A 27,824-nucleotide genomic window follows, 5' to 3' on the forward strand; every position below is an offset into this window, starting at 1 on the left:
ACATAAAATGAGAAAACTGGAGCTAAGACCCGCATTCTCACTTTTACAGATAACTGCATCATAACTACATCAGGCAGAGAATGGCTTCCATTTCTCTTCAGTTGTTTAAGAGGGAAACAAAGTCTCTCTGTAACATTTCCCAGCAGAAGCTCTGATCCTTTAAGTTTGTGTTTCCTATGCATGATAAATTTAAACAATGGCTGCTTGTATGACAGCTGAGGTGGTGAGAAATCTCTCAAACTGTGGATAAAGTATTGTCTTAACAAATCTTCATTTACTCTCTTTTTAAACAAAACAAAGATTTCCTTCAAGATAAACACACACAAACCTAAAATAAGCTGGATGTTAAAGAACAGCCCCATATCATCAACAGTCTACTTTGGTTCAGAAAAATGTTGCAGTTTCACAATAAAGGCTAAAACTTTACAGTTTTACAAGGTAAATTCTGTTAAGTCACAAATTAAATAACTGCTCTATTAGTTTTCTCATATCATGTCTGATAGATTAGAAGGTGAAACAAGCTAAAGTCTTAAAGATCTTGCACAATTTGTTAGCTCTCTGAGTATGTGATGCTGCTACCAAAATATATTTAAGGTCAAAATCTAACCATTTTTGTGTTTGCTAAGTTTAATTAGCTGTGGCGGTCAAACTCATCAGTTGTAGATGTAGATCAAATGTTTACTGTCTGAAAGTTTAATTAAATCTGTCCAGTGGTTCATAGGATATTTTGCTATCAGGCAAACAAGATTGACTCCAACAGATAATGCTAAAGGTTTAAACAAAGACTATGTGATGTGCATGACTCTCAGCTACCTCCACAACAAACTTTAACTCTCTTTATGTAAAACTCACACATAATATCAGTTTTGTGCGTGCTGAGATTAATTAGCTGTGGAGGCCATACTGAACTGGATTGACTCCAAAAGTTAATCACTTGTAGATGTACATCCAGTGATTATTTTCTGATAGGAGTGTGTGGATCAATCCAATTATCAATAATATCAGGACCAACGTCAAGATCACATCGAGTGTGATGGGATGGATACTTTAGTTTGGTTTTCTCCTCCACTTACAGTATGTTGCTCCCATTCCAGAAGTGCAATGAAATGGGAATAACACAAACCGTGATTAATGTCAATTCTAAAATGTTCATTCTTCATTTAGTAGTGAGCTAATTTTCACAAATTCTCTTAGTTACAGTAACATATAATATATATATATATATATATATATATATATATATATATATATATATATATATATATATGCCTAAAATCAGTTCAGGGTTTTAAAATGCAACTAAATGGATACCTAACCGTGGGAAACAAAAATCACTCATTTAATACTTAGGAAAATATATTTAGACTTAGCATATTGATGATAAAACATAACACATTGCTCTCCCCTGTGTGAAAGTAAATAGATAGTGAGCTTGTCAGTGTTTCAGGTTGAGCTGACGTTAGTTCTAGGTCTGAACAGAGCCAGTGAGACACAGCTTTGGACTCAGCACTCTCAAGACAACAAATGTTTGTTTCGCTTTATTTTTCCAGCTACTTCTTCATCTATTTTCTTTAACAGATGCTCGATGAAAAAGAAACATTTTCTCCTTTGAAGGGCAGCTTTAACATTACATCACTTCTCCTGAAAAATTCCCCGTGACAGATTCATTTGGGACACTTTGTTTTCATTTTCACTTATATGTACGGGTGAGCTTTTTCCGCTGGAGATCTCTCAGCTGCAACATTTCAATCTTTTCATGCAACTGACGCATGATAAAGGTTATTGCTGAGATGTACTGTAACTAGAGGATTTTCCAAGTGAGGAGAAAAATATTCTTCTACCCAAATCAGCCAGATGTCTCACTGGAACTATGTGTTGCCATAAGGGGAAGGGATATAATCAAAGTTTTGGAGCTTATGTAACAGGAGGGCACTTCAAGAGGATATTCTTCTCTCACAGAGGGGAGCTGAATGGAGAAAACCCCCAAAAGTTCAGTCCAGTTGTAGATAACCAACCCATTCACAAATCAGCACACATTCTCAGTCACAGAGATGCATGTAAACCTTCCACTCATCGCACACATGCATGCACCTTCGCTGTCTTGCGGTGACATTTGAAGGACAGCGGCCTGGAGGGAGAACTGGTTCCGAGAGGTTAGATGAGGTGGAGGGTCGGCTGGTCGAGGGTGTGAGGTAAACAACACCTCAGAGTTCAGTCTGCATGCCTAATGTGCTCTCTCTCTCGCACTGACGGCTCCGCTGGGCGATGCTGTCGATGACAGGCTGTCTGCAGAAGCTGCCTCTCCTGCAGCACCTCACCGCCAAGTCTCTCACACCGTTTGTTAGCTTTATTCCGCACACTTCCTGCTCTGTCCTGTCTCTAGCTTTCTGCTTCTTTCTTTAAATCATTCTGACTCAACCGCTTTTCTCCTGCTGTCGTGTTCATTTCTTTTCATTAAAAAAAAAAAACAGGTATAAAGACAAATACGGGATAGATGTATTATTAGATGAAAAGCACAATTTTATAGTAATAAAATCATGTGCTAGGAAAAAAAACAATTGTTTGTGACTTAGACTGACTTTTAGTGGTTTCATAGCAGCAATCAAAAACACTGGGTCAATCCCTTTACTTTTATACATTTTTTTAGATGCATACTAATTGTATATTTATGGTCATTGGCAGCAATGCAGACATGCAGAATACAAAGATATGTACAAATGTGAACTATACACACTGTTTGTGTGTTCAGACAAAATGCAAAGCAAGTTTTCCTGGTAGCTCAACAAGATAAAAACACTCAACCAGGGGAGTAAGGCTGCATGAAGGTGGCAAAATTGTCCACAAAAGTTAAAAATGTTAAATATTTGCTAAAAATGTGTGCTCGTGCTGTCACCCCTGAGCCAGACTGGAGTGATGCCATTTTAAGTTTCTAAAAATCTTATGAACACATACTTTGTATCTCAGGCAAAGAATCCTGAACACACAAAGTGATGATTTGTGTGATGGAAGTATGGTTTTGAGAGGCTGTATTTTACACCAAGCCATGGTCTTTTCAAAAAACCTAACAAAGTAGTTTTAATGCCTAAATCTCAAACAAGAGAGTCAGATTTAGTGAGTAAATCTGACTGAGTAAACGAGCGATGTCTATGTATACTCCTGCAGGATGATGTACATGTTTGAACTGCAAAATGACTTGCTGTTGCAACAATGCAGTTCCACGAACGACTCTTAAGTAAAGAGGCATCTTTTAAACACTTCAAGGTAGTTATTTTGGTTTATGATACCAGATTCAATGAAAGTTAATGAGGAAGAAACATACAGTCAATCATCCTAAGGACAGAAAAACAACACCATGGAATCTCGAGTCAAATCTAAAAAAAGCATTTAAAAAATGTGGGTTGAATTTTTTTCTTTCACTGTTTAACAATATATACTTCTACTCTGCATATACAAGCTTTCTAAAATGAGCTGTAAACTGTGAGTCAAATTTCTTGGACTTGACCTTCATAAACCCTTGCTGTCCATACTAAATGTTTTTCTCTTTCAGTCTTTCCCATGACATATTGTGCACAATATTTTATTCCTCCATGTTCAATTGCACTATTAACCCTCCTTCAGTCACCATCATTGTACACAACTACATGCACAAAATCCCAATTAACAAGCTATGTTAACGGTCTAAAATGGTTTATTTAAACCTTAGTGGGTTGAAGAGTTCTGAAAAACAGTTTGGAAGTGCTTTGTGTGATTTTATTGACAGAAATAAATTAGACTAATAAAACAATTGTCAGATTTCTTGGTTAAATTAACACCATATCTGTCACTCTTTCATTGCTAAAAACAGTTTTTGTTTTTAGCAGAATAACGTGTTTTGAAGACGGACTTGTTTAAAACCAAATTAGGTTTAAGTTTGGTGAAGAAAGAGCTAACTATAAGGCAAAGCTCTGGACTTACTGGTCCATCTATGTGCCAACCCTCACTTATGGTTATGAAGTGTGGATCATGACTCAAAAAATGGGATTCTGGGTATAAGAAATGCTGAAATGTGCTTCCGCCAACCCTGAGGTGTAAAGCGGCTGGTTTAAGCATCTTATTAGGATGTCTTCTGGGCCCCCTCTGTGGAGGTTTTCTTCGACACGTTCCTCTGGAAGGAGTCTCCAGGACAGACCCAGAACTTGCTGGAGGGATAATATATTCTCTCTGCCCTGAGAACGCTGTGGGATTTCTCAGGAGGAACAGGAGAGAGAGATGTCTCCTGGACCTGTTGCCACTGTGACCCAACCACAGATAAGTTTGAATATGATAATATAATATAATGTTTGGATGGATGGAAAATGAAGTTTCTTTAAATATATCAAAGGATTTAAAACTTTGCAGCAGAATATTTGTTTTCAGTGAATCAGGTGTTACTGAACTGAATGGACTGATGTAATGTGACCCAGCCATTAGCCTATTTATATTCACATTTTCAAGAAATTTAAAGTGGCAGCAGTAGGTTCTAGAGGGGGTGAGGACTTTCTGAGCAATGTATCCTGTCATTATGTAAGAAACAGCTAGAAAAACGTCTGAGTGGCAGACAAATAGTAAAAAACAACTTGAGTTTCTGGTCATTTTTAAAAATGAGTTTGAGCGTGAGCTGTAGCATAAATATACTGTACAAAGGCACACTTTGCTCACACACGGTGGGAGCAGTGTTACAGCTCATTACAGGTGCACTGGCTGTGCACAAGTAAAAAAAAAAGAAAAAGCCAGGAAAAAAATCTGCTTTGCCTTCTGTCTGAGCACTAGTGGTTTTTACCCCCCAACCTGAGTTCAATAACCTCATTTGTTCAAGACGTCCAATTGGAGCCCGTCTCTTTTCCAACTGGTCTCTGAGAGGGCAGAGGTGCTATATCGAAATGAGTACAAACACGGACAAGTTAAAGGAAAAACAGACAGTAATGGATTCTGTTGTGTTCTGAGGAGATAAAAATCACATTGACATCCTTTACTCAGGGCATACACATGGAACATTTATTGCTGTGAAGTCAGGCTTAACCTTTGATGCCATATTCATTGACACAAGGATTTGTCTCAGAAAGATAGGACGATATATCTTTGAAGCTAAAACAGCCCTTGGTTGCTTCGTGGTTTTCCTCTTCGACCTTAAAACCTCAGGTATCCTCACTGACAAACAAAGACACTTCAGGAATAGGCAAACACGTCACCTGAAGTTATTAACACACACACACACACACACACACACACACACACACACACACACACACACACACTCACTCACTCATTCATTAATATCAAACACTAAGTGATCAAACATAGTCATCAAAGTGATTTTGCATGATAAAAGAGGTCAAACCCTCAGATTTCCTCACCTCATCTCATACTTTTTAAAACAATTTAAAAGCAACATAATGGTCAAGAAAATAAAATACAACAGTTTAGCTCTAGAAATCAGGCTGTACGATGAGCGTCTCTCTATTTGGGGTGGAGTAATTGTTTAAATGGCAAGTGCAAAAATAAGTTTCTGAAAAATTATGCAAAGTTTTGCTCAATATTAACTTTTTGATCTCAAACAATAAAACGAAAGGGTTGCTACAACATGTGGGTGAAAAGATGGATCAGAGAAGATGAGTGCATCAAGATGTCGTTTTAAAAATACTGTATTGCAATCCCAGAACCATGCTTAAGGAGCACTAAAGTGCCCATGATCGATATGTTGTGATGTAACCCTCAAATTAAAGCTTTCATAGAGATGGTGCACGCTGCTCGTGGTTTTCCCATCAAAAATGTCCCCGTGTGGTGAGTGATTTATGGCTGTCCCCATCTCTGGTTGTCCACAGACTCCTAACATCAAGGAAAACGAACAAAGAAACAAACAATCAAACAAAAAAAGTCCAAGAGAAACAAGTGTTCCCATAGAGAAATGTGCCACAGGGAACCATCACTCCAGCGCACAAGTTTCTTAGAAATTTTTTGCTTTGTTGTTTTGTACACTGTCTTTACCTTAAAAAAATGTTATAAAACTGGAAGCCACTTGCAGACAAAAAGTCCTAGACGACAAGTCGAAGACACTGCATGGGTTGAGTTAAATCAGGACAAACTAATGCAACACTTGCACGTGCCTATTCTCTTTTCTACAAAAATAGTTGGAATAGGAGTCACATGGTTATCACCCAACATTGACATCTTGATACACATCTGTATATAGATTAAAAAACATGGTTAAATGCAATCCCATCATGCAGTCAAGTTCTCTTGCGACACTTGTTGTTGAGTCCATTTCATTTGAAATCCTTGAAGATGGTGATCGGAAGTGCAGTCAGAGGAAGTGTGCTTGAAATCTCACTGTTTGTGAGTCGTGTTTCGGTGCACAAAAAAAAAAGTTGCCCCGAGCCTTCTGGCCTAATTTATTCCACTCCATTCAACATACCTGTCTTTCACACCCATTTCTTCAAGTTCATGAGTGAGAGATGCTGGAGATAGAAAGAAAACTAACCAATTTCACGAATCACTCCATGCACAGTTATACCTCCACCGTCTCTCAATTTATTTTCATTTTCCGCTGCCGATGAAGTTGACAGACACTCAATGTTGATGCCTATCTTCGTTTTCAAAACACTGAGGTATGGTGCAGTGATGAGAATGATTTAATTCATGCCTTGGATACCTGAGGCAGTGCTCGCACACACAAATGCAGACTGTGAACATACATTCCTGAACTCTCCTCCACCTCACGCTTTTACTCCAGTCTCAGCAGAAGGTCCTTTGCAAGAGCGAGTGGGACCTGTTGTTTCTGTCTGCCAGAACAGATGGACATTAGATCCGCTTTCTGCTTTTCAAGAAAAAAAAGCACACATTTTTGTTTTCCAGCCTTCCTTCCGCCCTGATGTATTCCACCACCATAGGCCATTTCCTTGCTAACCTTGTGCCCTGCCTTTGAGAGATTAACAAAATAAAAAAGCTCCTCCTGGCATAGATAATTGTGTTGACTTTGCGTACTTCTATTTTTGTATTTTCAACCACATGGAACCCAAGCAGTCAGAGAAAATGTAACTTCCCTGGTGCTTCTTTAAGCTTCTTTGTATCCGCTTCTACTGACTTCCTGGTATCACAAAGTCAGGTTTACAGTGTGAACAGAACCTTCCTTAGGGTCCTCAAGAACTACAGGGTAGAAGGGTCTTTCTTCTGCCCCAAGGCCTTAACTACATAGGCCAGCTCCTTATCATTAACCATAACCAAGTCCGTTATCCTAGATAGCTAAAACAGGACTTATCAGAAATGTATATAAAGGGGCTAAAAGGGCAAGATGAGGGTTTGGTTTTGAAATACAGAGCATCATGTGTCATTAAACCTCTGTCTCACTGATGAAGCAGGGAGAGTACGAGGATCAGCAATGGGTTGTAGTTCCAAGAAATGGAAAGACATACAAAGAGAAAACAGTAGGTTTCATCTATTTTTTCGACAAGACCCTACTGTTGTTTGGCTTGAGCTCTTTCCTCTCAAACCATGCTCTCCATCTTCAATTTCCCGTCTTCCTTCTCCTTTTCTGGTATCCACTAATACACCTCTCCACGGGTTGGCCAAGAAGCCCTGGTGGTCCATAAGCTCCAGGTCTAAAATCTCTCTGCGGCCCTCCCTGCCCCGGGAAGACAGCAGCATCCCTCCTTTGTCAAGGCTACCTGTGCTGTTGCACTTCTTTACTGGCACTCCAAGGCACACAAGGGAGCTGGGCAACAGCAGGGACGTCAGCGACAAGCTGCTCATTGTCTCTGACAAGTGTTCACTGTTACCTGCTTGACTGGAGCCACAACCACCGATAGACGATCCAATGCCTATGCCCAAGTCCTCATCTGAGGGGTCGATAGAGTCATCACGGTTGTAGCCTGGGCTAGTGCTGCCTCGCCCGCTGCTCTGGCTCCGCTGGTGACCCCTGGTGGCCAGAAGGGTCACAGCGGACTGGGGGTTTGGCCTTGGCTTTCGGGTCTGAACCAAAGAAGAAATGGTCATTCCATCTTCAGGCTGTGAGATAGGGGATATGAGTGATAAGGAAGCTGCTGGCAAATCCAAGTTCTGTGGTGGAGAGACACTGAAGCTCAGTCCTTCTTCCAGAGTGGTCTGAAGGCTGCCTTCAGAGCTGCCAGTGGCAAGTGATGAGTCACTGTGAGATGGATACTGCAGAGAAAAAGTTGTGGAGAACAAACATGAGCACATACTCTCATTGCTCTACTTTTATGAAAGATGCAGCAGCTTTATTACAAAGAATTCATGAGTAATCAAAGAATTGTCTCACTACTTTTTGTTTTACTCCAATAAATAAGAGTCATAATTCCGCTCCACTTTTGGTTTATATTCTCTCTTTGTTACCTGCGCACAGAGCATCTTTCTATGAGCTCCATGGGAGCGGAATGAGGCCCAGGAGGATGGGGAGGTCAGCCTAAGGCCCCTTGTCAAACGTAGGCTTCTACTGCGGGAAGGTATCGGGATGGCTGCCCCTGAAGAGTGGAAGAACTCTGTAGGCAGATGGAAGAGGGTAGAAATACCGCTGGCTCCTCCTCCTCCTCCTCCTCCTCCTCCTCCTTCTTCTTCTTCTTTATGTCTTTCCTTGTTGTTGATGCTGGAAACCCCACCTTCTGGAGAGAACCAACAAGCTTAGTTGCTCCGGTGTTTATTCATGTATTCTTTTTTAATGGGCTTATCACCTGTAGTGCTCAGGTGAATGTATCTATACTTATGAGCAACAATGATAAGTTATTAACTGTTCAGAGAGCAGGAAAACTTAAGACTTGCAGATAAATGCTGTGAGTGGATTGCTACTGCAATCTATCCAGATACTTGATAAATTGCAGTAGCACCTGTATTAGGGTCTGTTGTTTCAAGCCAAAGGCACTGTCTCCTTCATTTAGGGTGAAATATCTGAAGAGCTGTAGTGGCACTAGACTTTCTTCTTCATGTCTTGCTCTGGTTTCATTTTTTTCTTAATGTTTTTTCTAATCCTAAAATTGATAGTTCTTTACTACATCAGTATATAGTCTTGTACTCCTTTGGTTTCTTTCTGTTATTTTGCTATTTTTAAGTTTTGATTCAAATTCAGCTCAGTTGTTCACCCTGCAACTCATTTTTTTCCTCTTGTGTCTGAGATCAATATTTTAGTCTGCTTCCTCAGTTTGAAAACATCTCAAGTGGTCCTTGCAGTTACACTTGTGATGACTGCTACATTTTGAAAGATAAATTGACTTCTGTTAAGGAAAACTCAGTTGGTAAAACTTATGTGTTTTCTGTAATATTTCTGGTTTAACTTGTATTTTGTGAACAAACTTATGCTCTACTTCGTCAAGAAAGTTATTTAAATAAGCTATTCTTGCTTTAAATACTTGCCACTTTTACCACTTTTTCTTTTACAACCAGCACTTACAGAGTGGCAAGCAAAACACAGGCACATTATTACCTCAAATCAGTTTTTGATCATTTCTGTGCTAACACACATCCGCGATTCAGAAAGTCTTTTGAAAGTGAGCCTTGTGTGGATTTACGAACCAGGGCTGCACTGAGGTGAGCACTTATGTTGTTGGTATGTTTGCATTTCCACCTCTTGCAGCACAGTGTCCGACTCAGTACCAGTGCTAGGGGCTCTGCTTTGCAGGCTCGGCCCCTGGACCTGGACCTGCCCTGCTGTCTGAGTCTGGTGGCCCCCGTTATGGCCTCCTTCTTCCCCAGCTTCCTCAGAGCTGTGGGAGCCACTACTGCACCTTCCCTGAAAGAGAAAACAAACACCCTACATTGAAAAAGTTTTCTGAAAAATGAAACATATATCTTTTTACATAAGACATATGGAAACATTAAATATGATAAAAGCCCTGTATGCTTAAGCTTACATGATTATGGTGACAAAGCTGAAATTTTGCCATTAAATGCAAATATCTTTATACATTATACATGTAGGGTGACAATTCTTGGTGGAGACTTAATGTAATAGAAAATGTGAACAGAAAAGATCTTCAAGTGCTGCACAAATCTTAGAAAATGACCTGATTTTTATCACTTTGCTGGCTTTTCATTTTAGTGCTACTCCAAGTATGAAACTTGATTATTAGCAGTTACTGTCATGGTAATGTTATAGAGCTTGAAGTGGACATGAGAGCTATGTGATGTTATGCCTGGGTGTACAGTAAATGTATGCTTTAGTTCATTCATTAATATCCTAGCCACACAAGAGGCCACTTTCACCTTTGCAACATCAGCCATTCCTGCCTGCAGTCAGGCAGTTTGTTATCTTAGAGGAGAATTGACTGATTTTCTTTAATTTACAGGAGACTTGACCTAAACTCTCATTTTTAACCAAAGTGTAACAATTGTCGAGACTTGCCTTTTGCCTTCCAGAAGGAAAAATTAATCAGGACAGTGTGACTCTGGAAACACCCCGAAGTTTTTGAAACTAAACTTTGTTTGATTAACAAAACTCCAGCCTGTTTTTCATCTTGTGCCTGTTTTTTTCTTTTGCCCTGACCATTCTCTAAAGAGAAGTTCTGATTTACAGCCACGCTTGGTGATTTCTCAGCTTACCACAGCAATATAGAACTAAGAAGCTGTTAGAAAGACGAATTATATGGGGGTGGAGATAGCAAGGGTGAAGGAAAGCACAGATCAGGTGTGTAATTATCAGAGGGCAAACAGAAAGAAAGGTGAAGTAGATAAGTTCTAAATTGAGAGACTATGAGTTAAAGAAAGGGAAGCCTGAAAGCCAACCAAGACATAGACTGAGGAAGGCAGGGTGTAAAGATTTATTTATGAAGTGGTCTGTGATAGATAGAGACTGTGGGTTCTTTAAAGGCAAAAACAATTACCATGATACATAAATTAATGAGGAAGAAGCCTTAGGAACCTAAAGTTTATTTCTGTAATTTACATAATAACTTACAGCTTACCCTTCTTACCCTTTTGGAATTTTTTGTGTCTTTTTAATACACACCTTTCCCTCAAGGGACAACAGCTGATAGACTGTGTGTTCGTCCAGGCTGAGGTCATCCGGCAAAGCAGGGGACGAGGATTTGTCTGAGAGCTGCTCCGACTTCAGCGACGCCTGCTCAATCTCTGCCATTCTGATCTGCTGCAAAGAGTTTTCTTCAGTTATTTGTATAAGGACGCAGGAGGCGCGGCTGCCTACGACTTTTTTGGCATTACTTTATCACCGCACATTATGGGGATTTGTAGGGCAGAAGATTGTGTATGTTCCTGCATGTAAAATTATAAATATCTAAAGAAGTTCAAACTAGTTTAAGTGTCTTTTGATTGATTTCTTTGTTTTTGTGTTATTGCATGTAGGTCTGAAAAAAACACACACGAGCAAGGCAGATAAAATTAAAACTGAGATATAGTTCACCAGTTGTTGACAAGTTAAAGAGGCCTTAAAGGGAAAGTTCAGATCTTTTAAAGTGGAGTTTTCAGGTTCTGAGATTTGATGTGGAGGTTACGAACAGTCAATATCTTACCTGTTGTAGGTAGCTCTGTGAACAACCTCAGCTTGGAGAAATTATGTTTCATTCTGACAAGATTTGCGTGCTAACAGCTAATTTAGGGCCATGAACAAAACAAATTGCATCATAAAACAACTCTAATCTCAAAAAAATCATAGTAGTTCATGTCAACCTTATTTTCTAAATATTTACACTGATGTCAGTTTTACATCAAGCAGCTATTTACCAAGAGCCTTTTGAATATTTATCGCAATAGCACTTCTACTGCAAACTGGAGGCGCTTCAGTAAAAAAAATAAATCTTATCTCTTCAGCTAAAATAACCACATATTGTAAATCTGGCCGCATTGGAAATGTCTATAAAATACCATATGTACAAACTGGTACAAAACATTTGGGGATGAAGTTATTTAAGATTCCAACAATTCAGTTTGGTTTTGGCTGTGCTTGGACTAGCCATTAGCTCGTCTATCGGGTGAAAATGAAACTGCGTTTCTCCAAATCGAGGTTGTTCAAAAAGCACTCTACAACAGGTATTAATACTAAGGTATTCAAAGTTAATAGATAATAATTGTTTAAAAACTTTCCAGAAAACCCCATTTCAAAAGATGTGATCTATCCATTTAATGCATTACTTAAAGTCATCTACAGAACGGATGTTTTTCACTGATTTATCATATGATAGTATAGTAGTATGAGCTTTACAATTTGTATATTTGTGAAAATTTTGTAACTGTATTCATCAGATTATCAACACGTATAATAAAAATGTTTTTTTTTGTTATTTCTTGCAGTGACACAGAACTAGATTTATCTAAATCAGCAGCTCTCTGTACACACTATAAAGTGTATGCAATAAAACCCCAAAATGTGATATGTCAACTGAGTTTCCCTCAAATGGGTTCCAAGATTGTCTGCAATTTGTATCACAAGTTAATCAGCCCATATGACTGTGCAAATGGTTTGACTTTATCGATTTTGAATTATTATTTTTTTCCCTTTTTCTCTCGTTTGGTTTTGGCAAAATTTCAAACAATCTGCAAACACCGAGTTCGGGTTGAGGCCGTGCCATGACGTGTTTCAGCAACATTTCTTCCAAGAGCCAGAGCAATAAATAGCCAAAGAATGAAGAATTAAAAGGGACATTTAAAGAGAGCCAAGTGAAAATCAATGAACCGAGGCTGGCTAGTCATGGATTAACACATGCCGATAGGCGAAAAAGACAAAGCGCTTCATAAGGAAAGATTAATAGCAGATATGAACCAGTTAATCACCCCAGCCACTAGTCCCAAGGAGCAAAACAGAAGTGATGAAGCAAAGCAAAGAAGCAAAGCAGGAGCCCAGCAAAGCATCTCATTAGTTCAAAGAAACACTTTCCAGTTTCTCTGTTTTGCGCCAATACCAACCCTCACGTACGCTACTGTGTGACTTCACTATATCTTCAACTTCTATTTCAGAGGTGGTCTATAAATAATCTCAGCAAAGACTCCTTTATTTCATCAGCAGGTGTTTTTATCGACAGGTAATGGAAACTACAGTGTCCCTCTTCCTGTTCTGCCTGTGCCTCCAGAGATAATAGAAAGCACAAAAGGTGGAGGGAGATTTTGCTACCAAGGTAACTGCAGAAATATTGACAATTTCACTATAAAGACGGGGTTATTCAGGAAAGAATGAACTGAAAGTGTTCACTGCAGCATAATAACTGAGGAAAAGCCACGGTTTTGTTCAGTGCTGATGGGAGGGGACTGAAAAGGAAACATGGCTTCCTAATATCTCTCCTGACCACAGCACATTAGTCATGCTAGTCAGCGTTTAGTGTTTGCAATATCGCATACACTATAATTCAAGCGCACCAGTAATCCTAGTTACTTAAATATTGCAGCAATCAAATGGTTTTACACTTAAGCAAACATTATTTAGAAGAACTATGTGCAAAAAAAAAAAACCTGAGATCATCTAAGGAGACATTGTGATTAGGGTTTCAAAGTCTCATTATGTAGATGGTGCAACAAGGAGCGACACTGCAAGTGGACACACATAATGTCTGGAAAAATATGAATGTTTGTTCTGCTGTTTTGGGGATTAAACACTTGTGCAGAAATGTCTGCTTACTGCAGGGGTGTTTCAGCAGTGCTCGCCTTCCAGAGATGGGTGCATTTCACGTGGTGACTGGAGAGTTGATATGTTTGAATACTGACGTTTTTATGCAAGGATACTACAAAAAGTGATCAAAGTATATCATTAATATCAGCAAAATTCTTTTCCATGGGGATGAAATTTTAATAGTGTTTCTAAAAATTAACAGCTGGCCCAGTCAATAAACATGAGGCACACAGCATCAGTCTGGATCAAAAGAGCTGCAGCAGGGGGCCTGAAACCCACTTATTTGTAATTGTAATGATCGGTATTAAAATTTTGTTATTAAGCACAAATCATCTTGACAATAACAAGATAAAACACCCCAGGTGTTAGCATACTAAATAGGTATGTAAGAGTGTACAATAATAAACCTGACCGTTTTCTGCTTCAGAACCACACGTAGCTTCTTTAAAGGAACTCATCGCAAACTTTGAAATCAAACATTAAAAAAAGGATCTTGAGCTATATCAAATGGGGCAATTTGAAAGCATTCACTCCAGTAGTTTTCTGGATATTTTTATGAAATTCTGAAATGTGGGTCCACACTCAATGTAAACAAAGCAATCGTTTGAATTCGCTGAAGGCTTGTCTGCTTACTTCACTCAAAAAATGTGAGGAATAATTACCAGTTCATCAAAACTGTCAGCCTTCTCAGTCTCAAACAGCTGTTCCATAGACGTCACCATTTTTGTTGTTTTTAGTCGTTTTGAATGTTTCCGTGGGTGGACAAATACACGTAGTAGTTGGCAGCAATTCATAAATGCTGCTTACATGTTTATAATTTAAGGACACATTAACTATCAGTATGAGAAAAAAATAGTTTTTTTAAATTTTTTTGACATCATGACATTGCAATGAGTACCTTAAAAGCAAACTTTAAAGCCTAGAAAAATAATGTTTGTCTGTTGATTTATTACAAACAAATATGGCACTTTTAGTGGGTTGCTAAAGTTTAGTTAAAGTTTTTTGTCACTTGTTGGCAAACGTGAATCATAAGGGACAACACAGTAATGTGACCAGTTTAGATCATAATGTTGAAAACATTTCTGATTCAATTACTTTTTAGTTATAATTCAATTATTTGACTGAGCACACAGTGCTACTCATGGTTAACATTTTGTCTCACTTACAGATTGAACACAGGTTTCCCGTATAGTGACTTTTTTAAACAAACTCTATAAAGGTTTGGCAACAAAACTCCACTGAATTGACTGCAATAAATCAGTGACTAAAACAGCGATAGCCAGAGGAGTGAAAGTCCACACGGAGGGAGGACACATGTAAAAGAGAGAGGGAAGACTGATGGCTTGACAGCATCTGCAGACAGGCAGAAAGCGAGGCTGACAGGTGACGAGGTGTAGATCCCCGTTACCTCTTCCTCTGAGCTGACCCACTGCACTTTGTCATTGTGATGAACAACACTTGCACGGCGCAGCATGTTTCTGAGTGCATGTTCAATGCAGAGTCTTCTTGTTAACAAGACACTTTAGAAAATAAGCTCAAACAAGCGAGATTGTTGGTGTGCGCATGCTTTTTCGTGCAGCCACCCATTAACACGAATGGTTGTGTGTTGCATGCAGAGGGCCTCATTAATCCACAGTCATGCACTTCTGAAAAGCTGCTTTTAGCTTAAGCTGATAAGTTTAATTAGTCTTTTTTTTTTTTTTTTACTGTAAAATAATAGATGAGTTGACACGAGTGCTAAAGCCTGCCCATTCAGACTGCTCCGTGTGATGAAGGAAGCCCTGCAGAATCTTTTATGAAAACGTGCAAATGCATGTTCCCGGGTGTGGCTCTGTGTGCATGCAGGCTGGTCTGAAACATCATGGGTTGAGCACGTGGTTTTTCTTTAAATGAACGTGTATGTTTAGTTTAGGTGTTTGTGTAAGTATATTCAGAGATGCAACTATGTTTTGCTTTCATTTTTTTAATGCAAACTAAAATTCGGTGTTCAGCATTAACCCTTAACTACAGTTAATGTTAGCATGCACTTCTATCAGTGGACTAGGACTTTTAAATGCAGATATGTATCCTTAAAGACTGAAATATCAGTATGAAACTGATATATTAAACCTATGTGACCTTTAAGTGCACCGTTTTTTATTCCTGTAATGGATTGACACTTTTCCAACCTTTTCACATTACAGGCAAAAACTTGGTAGGTTTGTTATTTTTTTAAGCAAGTAAGCGATGGTATTTTCAGGTATGCTACTGACATTTTGCAGTCCCTTTCTATTTCAATCTGGCTGTTGTGTGCTGCTCTCTCTGACACAGTGAACTCAGCTGTCAATCAAGTGGATTTACCTGCAACTTTTCCGATACAAAAAGTGCACAAATGTCTTGCAAGGTTTACTTTTTGTAAATAATGTTCCCCTACAGATAGTAAAAGTTTTGAATTTCGCTAAATTGACTGCTGTTGTGTCACATGCAGCCTTCTTGATTAAAGTGAGGGATCTCACCTGCTTGAAAGCTGAATAAGAGACATTTTCAGAGATTTGATTTTAATTCATTATTACTAAGTCTTGAGTCATCCTTTATTTCTTTAAATGTTGCTTCCATGCAGCCAGAACTTCTTGTGATCTTTTAAAGTGGCCTTGAACATTGTTTTTCCAAGTTTTCTGAAAGTTTTTCTTTGGAATATGGTTGCTTTATCACTCATTTACAGGCCTTGTTCCTGCCCATTTTCAGAGGAAAGCTTTTGTTTATTAAGCCACTGAACTGTGACCTATGAAACATTCAGGCATCAAAAGGTTCCTGAAGTCAATTATTTGTTTTGTGTCGACGATGAACAGAAGACTTGAATGAAGAACCAAATTTAAATAGGATCCTTGGGCACTTTGTTACTAACAGTTTGTCAGAAAGAGATAACTTGTTCCTATTTACCACCAGTAAGGTGGTCAGGTGCAAAAACTAGGGAAAAAATTCCTTGTTTTTAACATATTTACCCAAAGAATTAGTTTCATGTACACTGCACTGCTCAGGTCCTTACGTGTGTCCTTCCTACATGTGTGTGTTCATGTGCGATCAGGGTGGTACCTCTTGCTGCTGGCCCTTGCAGTCTTTGCAGACAGGCGCCGGAGAGGAGTAGTGGTGGAAGACAGAACCGGAGAGGTTGTCGATCATCAGCATCTCCCCTTCTAACGTGTCCTTGATTAGGAGAGATACGCTGTCCAACCACTGGCTCTCCTGGAACACATACACACGCACGCACACGCATCCACACGCACACATACGTACACATACACACGAACACAAACGCACACGGGACGCAGGCCGGCAGACCCAGAATGCACGCAGGCGCAAACATGTGCACATGCGGACATGCGAGGACAAAGAACACGTAGGGGAAATGCATACACCATCGAAAGGGTTATTAGAGTGCCTGTGTGCACACGTAGATAGGCTTCTGCTACTTCCTATCTGGTTACAAAACAAACATGGTCATTCATGACTATAATTACACCTGCAAAAATAAATGCTACATTACTGAGTTTCTAAAAAGAAATCTTAAATACTCTATTAAAGATCACGTACTAATTAACTCAGGCTGCACAATAAATTGATAATTTAATGCTGTTGCAGTATCAATATGTGCATTATCAGTATCTGTATTATCAGGACTACTTGGTCTGGAAATAAATTTACTTGATTTTGATAGAAGAGGCAGAGAAGCTAAAACCCATGAGCTGTATTCAAATGATTCACTCGTTCACTCACTAAATCACTGGTACTACATATGAGACTAAATAAGATATATGGAGCAGCCAGCATGTTTACATTTCCGACATTAGTCGAGTGCAGCAAACTACATAATTACTCGCAGAGTAACAGTCACAGAAATAAACGCTGCCATGATGCATGGGAATAAATGTCTGAATCTGAGATAATGGCATCAAATATAAATATAATATAATGAACACAATCTGTCTCTATAACACCAATATAAAATTAATTTACACATATCTGTTACACATTTTTGTTGTTATTGTCCGCCTTCCAAAAAGTGGATGATGCAGACAAAAATGTTTTTGCCCAAGTCTGTGTGTGTGTTTGAGTTTCTGGTGGTTAGCAAAACATCTCATGAACTACTGGATGCTTTTTTGACAATATATATATATATAATATATATTCCTTTAGTAATGCTAGCTCTTTAATTGTTTTATATCTAGTTACACAAACATGAACTGTTCTTGCATATAAAATTCAATTTAAATTCTGAATTATTATCACCTACACTTAGAGTGTAGTGTGGAAAGAATAAAAAATAGCACAACTCACTGTAAAGTGCACTTTATAGTGAATGAGTGAACAATTTGAACACGGCTGTGGACAGTGCTGTGAGCATCACAATGAAAGACAAGGAAAGAGTGACACAATATTTATCACTAATTTTTCAGTCACATGTCTGTCTAATATTGTTCATGTTGTGAGCCTCTCAGAAAAATAGGAGAAACAAAAAAGTGGGAAAAATATGGGTTTAATGAAAATGATTTTGCCACTGCAATATTTACCAATAATATTGTGCAGCTCTTTAATGAATCGGAACAAGTTATCTTAAAATTAGCCTTTAGGGCTGAGCACCTAAAAAATATGGTCCTTAATAATAGAAATCCAAATACTCATTAGCCAACTAACACATAATTTTACTATCAAAGCCTTGGGCACGGAGTGTGGAGCAATTATGTTTGATATATCACCTCAATTAGGCTGTTCAGTATGTTGTTGAAACAATTTAAGATTTAAGCATTTGCTTTCTGCGCCGAGTTTTATCAGGTTTAAAGTAATTTAGATCGAATCACTCACAGCTTTTTAAAATGACTTATAGGATTCCTGCTTGTTTGAATCTCATCTGCCAGATTGGTTTCTGGAAACCAATCTGGCAGGAAAAGGAAACTACTCACAAACAGAAAGAAAGAAAAAGAAAAAAAGAAAACTACTTGTAAAAGATTATTGTGTTTCTTGCCACGGTGCTTGTATTTCCGGATGAATTGAATGCATTGTGTCTGTAGCGCACTCCTAACAGCCAAAATGACTGTATTACATTAGCAGATATTTCCCAAAAGATGCAGTGAAATAAGGCCACAACTCTTCAATGCACCACATAAGCCTAACACAACACAATAACACAATTTTGCGACCCTGCTCATTCTACTATACTCGGATGTGTTATGCAAACACACATCTCATATGACTCATATGGCTTTATTGCATTTAGTCTTAGCTTATGCTTTCAAAACTCAGGTTATGAATTCAAAAGCCAACTTACTGGACGCCCAGCAGCATAAATGTACAGAAACTGACTCTGGCAAAGTCGATATACATGCTTAAAAACACACACATATACACACACACACACTCCTCCTGTGTCTTGCTCCCACAAACTGGCCCAAGATAGTCCTGTATGTGTAGATGGAGAGCTTAATATAACAGTAATGTTTGATTGACTGTGGTGGCCTGTGTGCTGGCCCCCATTAATAACTGTATTAGTGGACAACAATAGGGCTCGTCTACAGGGAATGGGAGTTGAGAGTAAGAGAGGAAAGAGCTGAAATTAATTACTGCCTCTATCTGACTGTCGCTGGCTTGGCCATTATCTCTCTCTTCTTGTGTGTGTGTGTGTGTGCGGAAATCCTACAGTATCTTCTTTTGTGCATATTTTAGTAGTGTTGCACCATCCAGCTAAAAGAACTGAAAACAAGACTAATAATCTGAACTAGACTCATTCTTAAAGTTTGCTACAGCGACTTGCCAAAATTTGGACACCGGCTGGTAAAAAAAAAAAAAAAAAAACTTAAGTAAATTTTACTCAAAATTAGAATTCTTACTTCTCCTCTGTTTCAAAGTGGGAAAAAAATGCAAAAGTTCCATGCAAAAGTCTGGATACCATAAAGGATTTGATCAGTAAAAATAAGCTTTGCAGAAGTTGCTAATTAGTGCCTGGGATAAATTATATTTGCATCTGTAAAATATTAGCATTTAGGGACCAGTTCAAGCACTTGGAATATTAAAATGAAGGATGCCCACAAAGCAGTGGAATACTAAATTAGATAATCAATTTAGGCAGCTGTTTTCTCAGTTCATAATGTAACTGAGAGATAACAATACACAGCTACAGAGGATGTCAAGCTAGGGTTGAAAAGACTAGGAAAATGCTGCTTGAAGCATCGCCGGAAAGGCAAATTAGAACTCCTGTTGGACTGCAGAACAGGTTGGGGAATACAGCACAGATTGCACTGTGGTTGTGGACTGCTGAAGTGTGCGGCAACACCTGCACAAACATGACTTTCATGGAAGAGTTGTCAAAGGAAAGCCTTTCCTGTGCCCTCACCAGGCATGAACTTTATGCACATTGGAAAGGAGTTTTCATACGGATGAATCCAAAACTGATTGTTTCAGTCAGAGACAAAATCTGGTTTGGAGTTTGGTGAGAGGAAGGTTTGTTGAACTTTGATCCTTGGAAAATAGATTGATTAATATTTGTGGTTGAGAGCAGAACAAGCACAGGAAGTGAATATTATAGCGTTTATAATAAAATATGTAAAAACGAGGGGTCACTACAATAGGGTTATGAAAGCGTCTGTGCACAAATCCTATGAATGGTCATACAAACCATTTGTGTTTTTGAAACTGAAAAGATAAGCGCTAAATATCTAATTTTGCTTAGAATATTTAAGACATTTATTATCTTCATCCGATGCCTTTAGTAAAATAATTGGAGTTTACCAAATATTTTGACCAAGTGTGCCCAAACTTTTGCATGTCACTGTAATTCTTGAGATTATATTTAAGACATATATTTTTCTTTCCTAAGAATATACAGTTGTCTATAGGCACTTTGACAAAACATCTGTCTTAAAGCTGCTTCTAACCATTCATAAATCACTAAATGAGCCATGTCCCGAATAGACATGAGCTTTCAGAAATAAAATGAGCTTTGTCGAACCAAAAGACGCGTGGAACAGGACTTAGTGTGCTGACATGAAGCTCCAGTTTAGTGATGCTCTTTGTGGTTAACCAAACCCTTTAACTAAATGCAAAGTTGCTGTGTCTCATCAGCGATCTTCTCCACTGTTCATTGTTGTTTAGATTTTTTAATCTAGGCTTTTAGATCCTTACAAAGACCTCGAGTCACAAAGCTGGCTTATTTTTTTTTCACATGTTGACTGTTACGGTTCTGTTATTTTCTCACTTGGTGCCTTTAAGGTGCAACAGTGGTGGGCTGGATTCAACCCCTCCGCCACTTCGATTTACTCAGAAATCACACTTTCACAATCAGAATGTGTATAAGCCTTGGTTTAAGAATTTTGTGAAAGTGCCTAATGTTACAAATAACTTTTTTTACATGATAAATCTAAAACCCTACTTAGATAGATTCACAGATTGACTGATGGCTGTATAAATCTGACATATTTCCCGTTTTTGTATTGTCAGCCTAATTTATTTGTTTCTATGATGCATTCCTGCATATTAGACATGCAGCACATTCTGAAAAGAGTTGGGCTGGGGTCAATGTAGGGCTCATAATGAGGTCTAAAAAAGCGTTTTGTCATTTAAACGGGTGATGTCAACAGGTCCTTGTAATCATGACTTGCTGTAAAACCAAAGGTTGAGACTTTCAGGAGGCTGATTGCCAGAGATAAAGTCACCCTGAGAGAAAAATTGGAGAGTATTTGCTTATTTCACCTTTGGCAACGCATGAAATGATTCAGCAATTCAAGGAATCAGGAGAAATTTCAGTGCAAAAAGGGCAAGTTGAGAGCTCTAATTCTGCAGATGTCACTGCATCAAAACCTCTTTCAGTGACCACATGGGCAAGGGGATTACTTTGGGAAAACTCTAACAAGCGCTGCAATGCAGAGTTAGTGTGCTTTCTAAAACTTTACAAGGCAAAACAGACCCCTTTGAGTTAACCTCCAGCGGCAGCACTGACTTGTCTCGTTAACCTTGAAGCATCTGGCACAGCGGAAACAGGCTCAGAGGAATCAGTGTTCCAAATCTTCTTTGGGGGAAGCTGACATTGTGTGCTCTGGACCAAACATGTACAATTCAGACTGTTATCAGCAAGCAGTCCAAAAGCCAGGCTCTGTGAAAGTGTGGGGTTTATCAGTGGCCTTGGCAAAGCTAATTTAAACTTCTGTCATGACAAAAGTAAAGGTGAAAAAAAAACCCACTCAGGTTTTAGAACAGCATACTGTACGCTGCTTTTGAGATGACATCTTTTCCAGGGACATCAAGGCATTTTTCAACAAAATGTGAGCGCAAAGCCACTTTTTGTAAACATTACAAAGCCATGACTGCAGAAAGAGAGGTTGAAAGATGACTACTAAGATGTAAAAGCTTTGAGTCATCAAAACAGCCGCTTCTATTATAGCTTTCCACGCCAATGGCAGTATGCAAATTAGTCCGTTCTGTGAAACTGACAACGATGTAAAGGTTTATAAAAGAGACCTCATATGAAATGCTATGAAATGTTTTGAGGTTGGAGCTGTATTTAAGATGGCAGCAATCCACTTTGGTCTTGGCCTCCCTCCTACTAGATGGTAGCTGTCAGTCCATTAAGAATCAAATTTTATTTTTTCAAACCGAAATCTTTCAAAAAGCTAATTGTTCCACAGAACCCTACTTCAAAAGGTCGAAACTCTTGCTTTAGCATATGAAACCTAGGAATATTAAAGTAACTTTAGACTGATGACACTTGATGTACATCACATGACACACTGCATGTTGTGCAAAATAATTTTTCTTCAGAATGTGCTGCACACATGAAACGCTGGAATGAATGTGTATGACTACTGTCTGAAATAAAATAAACGATTTTTTACAGCAACCTGCATTTTTCTGACATATTGTACAGAGTAAAAATAGGGTTTCTTATTACATAGGTGCTCCAATTAAGATTGAGACAATAACTTAAACTGGCACTGAAACACACACACTCACACATTCAAAACCTCAGAACTTTTGCTCTGTATAAATGACAACGACCTGATTGATCCCTCGTTGCACCAACAGAGAGACCGAGAACTAGAAGGCAAAGGATCAAGATAGAAAGTGTGGGCGAGGATGCTCCCTGGTCTGCGTTAAGCTCTTTTGTCAGCCAACACTGAGCTAAAAATGGCTCCGAGCAGCCGAGTTTCACAAAGGTGAAACTCCTCCTTGTGGCAGCAGGTGAGTCATTGCGATGTTTGTATCCGTGCGGATATCTAACACCATCATTAGAAATCTTACACTGAAAGCGTGCATCTCTACTGACTGTCTCACTCACACGCGGAGGTGTAGGAGCTGAAATAGTGATTAACTTTCACCACAAATCTGCAAACTCATCCATTCTCATGTGAGTATTGAGAGGTTAATAAAGCAGAAATGACAAAAAATGTGATACAAAAGTATCTATAAAAGTGTGCACCTCCAAATATATGGCCTCGCTCTGCTTTGAACTTGCATAATGTTAATGTATTTGTTTTTTAATTAACTTTACTGCAGCCTAATGCTTTAACAAATTTGGTAATTGAGCTGCTATTGTGCATCATTGCTGCTGATGGACTTGTTTTTTCCTCTTATCTCCACACTTTCAATGTAAACATTTAAACCTCCAATCCGTGGCTTTTGTCTAAGAAAAGCATGAATAAAGCCCATATGATGCATTCAGTGAATTTATTTAAACAAAATGAGAAAAATAAGTCTTTACCCTTTCTCACACCAGTATCATTCATAGTGTAAACAACACCCCTTTTGTATTCTTCCAGCTTCAGCGCCTAATATGTAATTTTCTCTCGATGAACTAATGCACTGCTACCATGTAGAAAGAATGAATCCGTCAGGCTGACCCACTATATATTTACCTGCTACCATCTTTTTCTGCACTCTTAACCCAAAGCACTTTTACATCAACGTTATTACAGCAAATTATACATCATTTTCTGCAATGAATAATGTATTCTTTTGATATTTAACAATGACACACTGAACAGTTATTTGGTTGACATCATGCTTTACATGATGCATTATAATATGTAAAGTAATGCTGTTTTTTTTTTAACTTTTTTGGAGCCAGAATGAATAACTTAGAAATGTGGTATTATGTTAAAGCAGTAGCTCAGATTACTTGAAGTGGGCTTTTGTGGAAGGGTTATGAACAGTCAACATCTTACCTGCTGTGGACAGGTTTATAAAACAACATTTGCATGTTGAGACTGCAGTTGTTTTAGGATGACAACAAACCACTTTGGCACATTAATCCTCTAATAAATAAACTCTATTTTTCCAACCTGAGGTCATTTAAAGAGGTATTCACAACTGGTAAGATATTCATTTGCATCATCTTTTCATATTACCCTACTTCAAAAGTTCTGAACTGTTACATTATTGCCCTTAAAGGTGCTCATTGCAAACTATAAAATCAAACATAAAACAGATCATCCTGAACTATATCAAATGGTGCAGTTTGAAACAATTTACTCCAGTAGTTTTCCAGATATACTGATTTGTAGTTTTGAAATGCAGGTACACACTCAGCGTAAACAAAGCATTTAGCTGAATCTGCTGAAAACTAAGTGGAAAATTGAGTCACAAGTTTGACCTAAGTTAGACTGGCCTTTGTCAATATAGGTAAACAAATCTAGTGAAATCAGATTTTCAGTCATTTTCAAATTTTTTTGACAAAGTTTTAATTTCAGGACACATTAACCACTGATGTGAGAAAAAAAATGTAGATTTTGTTTCTTACTGAATTTGTTGTTTAGACCAGTCTTCATGACTTTGCAATGAGTACCTTTGATCTATTACTAATATTTTGCTGATATACTAGAATAAACAGCTGATTTTAATGAATGGATCCTCTTCAGAGAAATCATTCAGCTAAAATAGGTGTATTGCAGATATTCGTCTGTTTAGTTCTTTTGGCTAGCATAATCTCCCAACGTTTTATTCAAAGAGAAATTTCTGATCAGTTTATTTACAACATATATTTCTAGATATATTATTTCACAGCAACGGTGTAAAACTCTAAAATTTCACATTAGTTTCAAATCAGATTTGTTGAGATTTTTCATCTTTTTTTCTATCAGATAGTTTATCGGCTTGCCACACACTCTCACTCACAGACCCAAAACATCCGTGATAAGCCTTTCACACATTCACAAAAGCATTTCACTCTCAAACACACACACACACAAAGAAATACTCACTTGTGCTGGAGAGTAGGATGACCGGTTGGAGTCACAGGAGTTGTATGGTCCCATGCGCGCACTGGTTACCGCGTGTTGCAACCTCCTCACTCCTTCTCCCCTCTCCCCTCTGGAGCTTCCTCTGTCCTTCCTCCCTATTGGGCCTCCAGGCACAGATCCGACAGGAAGTAGTCCTTTGTCCACCCCCCCACCCCCGCAACCGGGGGCGCCCATGCAACAGAGGGTGCCCTGGGCCAGCTCCAGCTCAATTTCTGCATCCATCTCCGCCTCCTCTTGGGCCTCCTTGTTGGAGTCGTCCAGGTGCTTCATCAGCACGGCCACCACCACATTGATGAGCACAAACTGGGCGGTGAGCACAAAGGAGACAAAGTACATGGGCGAGATAAACTGAAGGCTTGGATTGCAGGCATAGTCCACATCAGTGTTAGATGGGTCTGGTGGGCACTCCCGCAATGTGTCCTGGGGAGGGAAGATGAGAAGGGAAGTCAGGGACGACCAAAGAAACAAAACTGAGAACACATTAATGGTATTGCATCTTTAGAGATGAAGCTTCATGGAGATAAAGGTAAATTTAAAGGATTTGTAGATTAAATGGTGTAACAAACAACATTAAACTGTTTTCTTTCTTTATTTCTGTGTTTCCAGACATAGATTCAACCCCTTTCTTTATTAATTTAATCAGGAATGAAAAATCAAGTTTTTAATCTGTAAACCAGGAGGTGGCAAAACACATTAAGGGATCTGTTTTAAGCTCACCTTTCTAGTCTTTCTTTCTGATTTCCATTTACACTGTATTTAACTGCAGCTCCACTCTTCAGCACATTTATATTGTTTTTGTTTCTTTTCTTTTTTTTAACTAAAGTGCTCTCTGCTTTTGTTCTGTTCCTCACTATCGTCTTCAAATTCAAATTTCTGTCTCTCTGAGGATAACAAATCAACAGTAGAGGCTCTCGCATTTAGGTAAAATTATTGAGTTCACACAGACAGCATGAGCCTTCTTTTGAAAATTGAAGGAACAGTGCTGGACAGGGTGGTGCAAAGGGAGGGGGTTCAAAGTTACTGTACCTGATTTTTGCATGATTCTCATAATTCTTATTTGAAATATGCTGTCGCTTTAAATAAAACGATCAATGAGTGTTATATTCTCTGTTTAATTGATGTGAAATAACAGCCAGCTTGAAGAACAGCAAAAGACTTATCCTTGTTTTGCAGTTTAAAAGACTACCGGTACCTATTTCATTTATCCTCTATAAGCAGATTTGCACTGGCTCTCAAAATAAGGAACAAAGTCCAATCATTATAAGTTTAATAAGGAACTCAACTTTTTAGTTTCAAATATGAATCAATTCCTTATTTTAAGGGATGTCTGGCAACCCTGCGTTAGCTTGACTTCATGTGTAGTTTTATTTGTGCTGCTAAATGCTAATATTAGTGCCACCTCGCAGGTAAGGAATTGGTTATTTTGGTTTGTTTTATGTTTTTGCTATTTAAATCCACAATTTGAGGCTTTAAGGTTGCACTGCAGCCCGGAAGTGAAAATATTGCTGCTGACTGTTCATTCAAGAGAAACCTTCCAGCACATTTGGTAAAGCTTGAACTAAAGGTTAAATCTTTAAACTAGCTGTACTTTTTAATCTAATTGGCTTTTAATTCATCTTTTTCAAATACTCAAATCAAGATCTGAACACAACTTTATGAAAGTTTATTTTAGTGAAGACCTATACACGAGTTTCTCATTAGCATGCATTGTATAAAGAATAATGAATGCTAATTACATTAATGTTAACACAAATATTTTAAGAATGTAAGATAAAAAAATTACTTATTTAAATGTATTTATTTTGTTATGCCTTGTTTCCCAGAAAATGAACTGTTTTCCACTTGGGTTAACGTGCACAGTGGACTTTTCGTCACAGCAAAACTAAAGTGACAAGTGTTTTCTGGAGGAAGTAAGCAGATCTCACCCAGGCTGTGACCACACATAACAATTTTAGCCCTCTGAGCTGAAGCTGGTCTTTTCTGTCTAATTTGGCCTGACGTGTACACACTGTGCTCCTTCACAAAACATCTCCGGTTTTGGCAAACATCCCCTTTCCATCTTATTCCTTTACATATTTCAGTCCTTCTCTCAGCTGAATGTGACGTTTTCGCACACACAAGCCCTTCTCTCTCACTCCCTTATAGCGTTGCTGTTTCCCCATCGTGTTTTCCATTTTTTGCTTTCATTTTCCCTCTGGTTAAGAGAAAGCATGCTAAGTGGCCCTTTTAACCCCTTTTCCCTGCTTTCATTTTCACTCCCGTTACAGTCGGCTGGTGCTTTTTTTTCTTGCCGCTGCACTTTCTCTAAATAAATCCTCTCTTTTTTTCATCGTAACTGCAGCCCTAATTCTCACTGAGCGTTTGACCATTACATGCCTCTTGCAAAAGCCAGGCAGGTTTTTCCCTCTCACTGCCCAGGTTGTAATTTTATGTCTAAAATGGCAGAAATGCACTTTGAGGGGTAGCATCTGTGACCAGCTGGCTTGCTTGATGCTCACTACTACCTGCTCTGCATGGATTCGGTGTTTGCCAACCCTCTCCAGCATAATCTCTATTCCCTACGCAGCATACATGCATGGAGAAGACAGGATAGCTGCTGATGGCTGTGTGTGTGGGTTCATTGTAAAACAGTGTTTTTACATAATAGGCAGTCATCTCATTTTGTCTCACTGAGGTGTGATCCTTGTGCTCAGCCATCCCAATCGTTCCCATCATTAAGCTGTACTATAAGACAGATTGAATGAGGAATAGGTTTTGCCTCTTTTCTCTTTTTTTTTCTAACTATTGGAGTCAACTCTGTCTGTTAGCAAAACATCTCATGGATGGATTTTAATGAAACCTTCAGACAATAATCATTGGATGTACATCTACAATTAATTAAGCCAATTTAAAATGTCAGCCACAGCCAACATAAAAATATACATAAATAGCTATAGCTTTACAGATAATGAGCTAAAATGTGGTGTGGTAGCAGCTGAGTGTCACCCTCA

At 38.6% G+C, this 27,824-nt stretch overlaps 2 protein-coding genes across 6 annotated transcripts in view; one reads left to right on the forward strand and one right to left on the reverse strand.

Annotated features, from left to right (window-relative positions):
* The window catches only part of mapk8ip3 (mitogen-activated protein kinase 8 interacting protein 3), a gene marked incomplete in the record, with an annotated part of 1,049,817 nt that overhangs the window by 139,896 nt on the left and 882,097 nt on the right, over positions 1 to 27,824 (forward strand).
* Positions 4,992 to 27,824, reverse strand: part of cacna1ia (calcium voltage-gated channel subunit alpha1 Ia) — a 79,601-nt gene continuing 56,768 nt past the window's right edge. The window contains exons 30-35 of one of the 5 annotated variants that reach the window (XM_037978653.1): positions 24,796 to 25,254; positions 16,646 to 16,795; positions 10,967 to 11,101; positions 9,535 to 9,751; positions 8,365 to 8,630; positions 4,992 to 8,172 (exon numbers count right to left, since the gene is read on the reverse strand). In XM_037978653.1, the coding sequence (XP_037834581.1) occupies positions 7,447 to 8,172; positions 8,365 to 8,630; positions 9,535 to 9,751; positions 10,967 to 11,101; positions 16,646 to 16,795; positions 24,796 to 25,254 (1,953 nt within the window). In that variant the 3' untranslated portion in view covers positions 4,992 to 7,446. Of the gene's footprint in view, positions 8,173 to 8,364; positions 8,631 to 9,534; positions 9,752 to 10,966; positions 11,105 to 16,645; positions 16,796 to 24,795; positions 25,255 to 27,824 lie in introns of all 5 variants that reach the window. The other 4 variants (XM_037978654.1, XM_017421915.3, XM_037978656.1 and 1 more) reach the window with 4 other exon arrangements.

The sequence above is a fragment of the Kryptolebias marmoratus genome, linkage group LG12 (genome assembly GCF_001649575.2).
Source record: "Kryptolebias marmoratus isolate JLee-2015 linkage group LG12, ASM164957v2, whole genome shotgun sequence".
In the NCBI taxonomy this organism is placed as follows: Eukaryota; Metazoa; Chordata; class Actinopteri; order Cyprinodontiformes; family Rivulidae; genus Kryptolebias; species Kryptolebias marmoratus.